Source organism: Nanorana parkeri, unplaced genomic scaffold, assembly GCF_000935625.1.
Source record: "Nanorana parkeri isolate BGI_ZX_2015 unplaced genomic scaffold, ASM93562v1 scaffold328, whole genome shotgun sequence".
Lineage (NCBI taxonomy): Eukaryota > Metazoa > Chordata > Amphibia > Anura > Dicroglossidae > Nanorana > Nanorana parkeri.
The window spans coordinates 1,171,897-1,176,176 of NW_017306596.1; the positions used below are offsets into that span (position 1 = coordinate 1,171,897).

Consider the following 4,280-nt stretch of genomic DNA (forward strand, 5'->3'; position numbering starts at 1 on the left):
GTTTTCTGTGCCCTGGAGATGAATGTCCATACACATGGATGGTTGTGCACAGGTATTGGTGTACATTCACCTATAGCCAATACCTTCTGTGGGAGGCTGTGTGCAGCACCCATGGCTCCCTGGAGCAGGGAAATATGCCAGAATTTACATTGTATGGGCTCAGCACCCCCATGTGTCATAACCCTTGCAATGGAACTACCCCCACACTGCAATGGTTAAGTCTTGTGTCTAGGTTCCAAAAAAAAAAGTTACTTACCGAACCTCGGATCCGGCCAGCTGTCACACTGTACAGAACAAGAGGACTTGATGATCCTTCGAGTACTACAGCGGAGCAGGAGAGAGGCTCCAGTGACCGGTCTAAGAGCAAGCCGACTGAGGATCGGGTGAGTATAACTTTTTTTTTTACCTTAGACACAAACGAGCACTTAACCCTTGCAGTGTGGGGGGAGCCCCACTGCAAGGGTTAAGAATTGTTTCCCCGGAGTTCTGCTTCAGGCTGGGTTCACACCTAGGCAACAGCATTTTTATTGCACATTTTTGTGCGTTTTATGCACATGCATCAAAACATGCATTTGTGAGCAGATTGTAGCTCATTGATGTTAATAAGCAAACGTGCATAAAAACACAGCAACCATGCATTTTCAAGTGTTTCCTATTGAGTCTATGGGGCCAAAACAAGCTGCAATGTGCCAAAACAAAGCTCATGTACTTTTTTTCCAGCGACAGGCGTTTTGCTTATTGTGACAAAACGATCAGATGTAAACAGGGCCATAGAAATTAATGGGATTTTTCGGGGGCATATTTTTTGAACGTTATGTACGGCAGAAAAGGTGCAAAAAACAAAACGCTCAGTGTGAACCAGGCCTTAAGAGTAACTTTGCAATAAGTAACTTTTTTTTCCAATCCCCTCTTGCCTTCTTCGCTGGGATACCCTTAACAAACACACATGCGCCTAGCAAATCCAGCGTTGTTCTGTTGTAATCCGCTGCTGCACTCCTGGTCCAGCGCCGCCATATTCCTTCCTTAAGTCATCAGGGAGCCAGCCATCTCTTCCAGGTTCTTGCAGCCAGACCCCTGATGATGTGCCCCAGGCACATGTGATGAACATTGCCCTGAAGCCCCCTGGCAGGCATGACACGAGTATTCCAGGAGGCTGCGGGCAGCTGGGTGCTACGTCATTCTTGGCTGGGTGAAAAATAGGAAGGATAGGGAACAGAACCTGAAAAAAAGGTCTTTACAAAAAGCAGTGTGTGTGGGTGTGTGTTTGTTCCTGTGACAGTAAAGTTAGGGAATGTGAAAAATTAGGATGAAGGTGTACTTTAACAGGAGCAGGAAATGCAAGCAGAAAAATTGGTCAGACGGGTAAATAGAGTGTGCATCATGTGCTGGCAGAACCCACGCTCCCTGCACTCATCATGCTGGGTACGTCGATTTGTCCCATCACTTACAGCCTTTGTAATGACTGATCAAGGGTCAGGACTCCATGCCTGCGTCTTGTGACCTTGTATAGATCACTATCTCCCTGTGTGCCTTAAAAATAAAGAGGGCCTGTCTACCTGTGTATAAGCTCACTAGGGCACGGGGGTGGTATATGAAGCAAAGCCAAATCTAGTGGTGGGTCCCAGAGCAGGTAGATAAACGGACACTACACTCCTATGGCAGCCCCTTTCCTGTGTTCCTGTACTCTTCCTCTGCTGGGGAGAATTCATAATGAAAGGCGATGCTGGCACTTGCAGTTCCACAACAGCCGCACTTTAGCCCAGACAATCAGATATAACCGTATCCCGGAAACCCAAATGTTGTATTTTATTAGTCACAAGATGCGGTGGCTGCATTTGGTTTTTAGCCCTCGTTCACAATTTTCCATGACTTCTTTACGCTTCAGCGCTTTCGTCTTAGGCAATACAAAGCTAATTACTAAGAGGTGTAGACGGTTGTCAAGCAAAAAAAATAAATGCATATTATGCGCTTTTTATGTGCTCCCATTGAAGGATATGAGGCCAAAAACGCATGATTTTGCCCAAAAAGCAGCTTGTGTACGTTTACAAGTTTCAAGCAACACACCAGCAGGTGTAAACCGGCACCATCATTATTATACAACGTGATAGAAAACAATGGGATGCTTCATGCTGTGTGTAAATGGGGGCTCAAGGCTTTTTTTTTCTCCCTGCTGCTCCTCCCAGTAACACACGGAAGGGAATTTACTAAGCCCACATTCACACCTGTGTATTCCCTGAACGCGCGCCAAAGCGCATCATTTTATGTGCATTTGGTATGCATTGGTGGCAAAACGAACTTGCATTGCCATTCATTTCTAAAGGCACCCCAAATATGGCCAGGAAGACGCACATTTTGCTCCACATTTGCGCGCATTAACACACGCACAAACACAGATGCAAAAAATGTGGGACTAGTGTCGCAAAACTTACTTTGCTTTTTTTGCCACATTTGTCACGCGTTCAGGTCACATGGAACTCAATGGGGATGCACGGCAAATGCAGCACACAAACACAAGTGCATTCATGAAATGTGCAGGTGTGAATGCAGGGTAAAACGGGAGCAGACAGGATCTGGAGCAGTTGCCCATTGCAACCAATCGGCTTCTATCTATTAAGCTTAACTGAACAAGCTGAAGCGAGAAACTGATTGGTTAGTTTGCGCAGTGCTCTCAGAATCTGTCTGCTCCAGTTTTAGTAAATTGGAGGGGGTACTTATCAAAACTGGAGCAGATAGATAGATTCTGGAGCAGTTGCCCATAGTGACCGATCAAGCTGAAGGGAGAAACTGATTGGTTGCTATGAGCAACAGCTCCAATTTTAGTTAATTCTCCCCAAGAGGAGATTTATAAAAAGTGGAGCAGAAAAAATAGTCCCATAAATAACCAATCAGCTCCTCTCTTCAGCTTGTTCAGTTAAGCTTTAAAAATGAAAGAGAGAAGCTGATTGGTTATTATAGGCAACTGCTCTAGATTCTGTCGGTGCCAGTTTTGATAAACACCCCTCAATGTGTGTTACTGGCAGGATCCCCATCATGTCCTAAGGCAGGGTTGGGCAACTCTGGCCCTCTAGCTGTGCTTAAACTACAAACCCCAACAATGTCTCTGGGAGTCATGCCTGTAACTGGCCGTCTTGCAATGCCTCATGGGACTTGTAGTTCTTGCAACAGCTGGAAGGCCACCTCTGTCCTAGGGTGACAACACTCACCGCGTCTTTGAATGAGCAATGTTGTCACCCTGATTAGAACTACAAGCATTCCCCTCCAATACATGAGTGAAGAAGGGCTGGTGTGTAGTTGAAAAAGGCTGACAACATTGTATGAGGTATCAGTTCAGTGCACAGGAAGTCAGGCAAAGTCACATTATGATTCCCCATTTGCTGCCCCCCCTGGGGTGACATGTTTTCCCCATGGGTTATTCATTCCAGCTCATTAGCAGGCAGACACTTACCCAACAGCAGCAGCTTCAGCTCCCTGCGGGCATTCCTCTTATCCATGCGGATCTTCTTTTCGATCTCGGCATTAATCCTTTGGGACTCCTTCTCCTCCGCGGACAGGCAGCACCCCGCCATTGTGCCACAAGAGAGCTGCTCTACAAATCAGAGAGACAGAGAGAGAGAGCCCACCGTGAGGTAGAAGCATGCGATGTCCCCGAGACCGAACACTGCTGCCCACTGCCACAAGGCGCACAGGAAAAGTTCAAGCAGCTATCCTGAGAGAAGCAGGGAGGGAGGGGGAACAAAGCCAACGAATCCCTTGTTTCTTCCTTCCCTGCTCTGGACAAGTTGGACGGTGTCACAGCAGAGGGCTGGCCGCTCTCATTGTCAGGGGCTTCTCCTAAGAAAAAGGACGGCTGTGCGCTGACAGGAATCTCAGGGCCACATTCAGTCCTCACTGTATGAAGTCATAGCCCAGGGGGGATAAAGACACCCTGCTGAAATAAATACTGAGAGAGGAACCCTCACAAAACAGGGGAGACAACCAGGACCTCCCAACTGTGCCTCACATGCAGGGCTGGTGCTAGACTATTTTGCACCCTAGGCAAGACCAGCTACTTGCACCCCCCCCCTGCCGCTGCGCAGCCACCAATCCCCCCCCGCCCCATTCTTCTGCCGGCTAGCTTCCACAGGCGAAAGATGGATGTAAGCAGCCGAGACAATAGCCAGACTGCTATTTTAATTTGAAATAGCCAATCGCAAATTGGCTATTATAACCCCAGTTCCGCTCCTCTGCTCAGTGATGGGTGCAATAGCCAGCCTGCTATTGGCTTTTCCAATTTGAAATAG

The 4,280-nt window shown here is 47.5% G+C and overlaps 1 protein-coding gene across 1 annotated transcript in view; it reads right to left on the reverse strand.

Moving 5' to 3' along the window:
* GNA14 (G protein subunit alpha 14) overlaps nt 1-3,644 on the reverse strand; it is a 116,883-nt gene extending 113,239 nt beyond the window's left edge. The window contains exon 1 of the mRNA XM_018558254.1: nt 3,446-3,644. Within this exon, the coding sequence (XP_018413756.1) occupies nt 3,446-3,566 (121 nt within the window). The 5' untranslated portion in view covers nt 3,567-3,644. The remainder of the gene's footprint in view (nt 1-3,445) is intronic.
* Nucleotides 3,645-4,280: the final 636 nt, after the last annotated feature.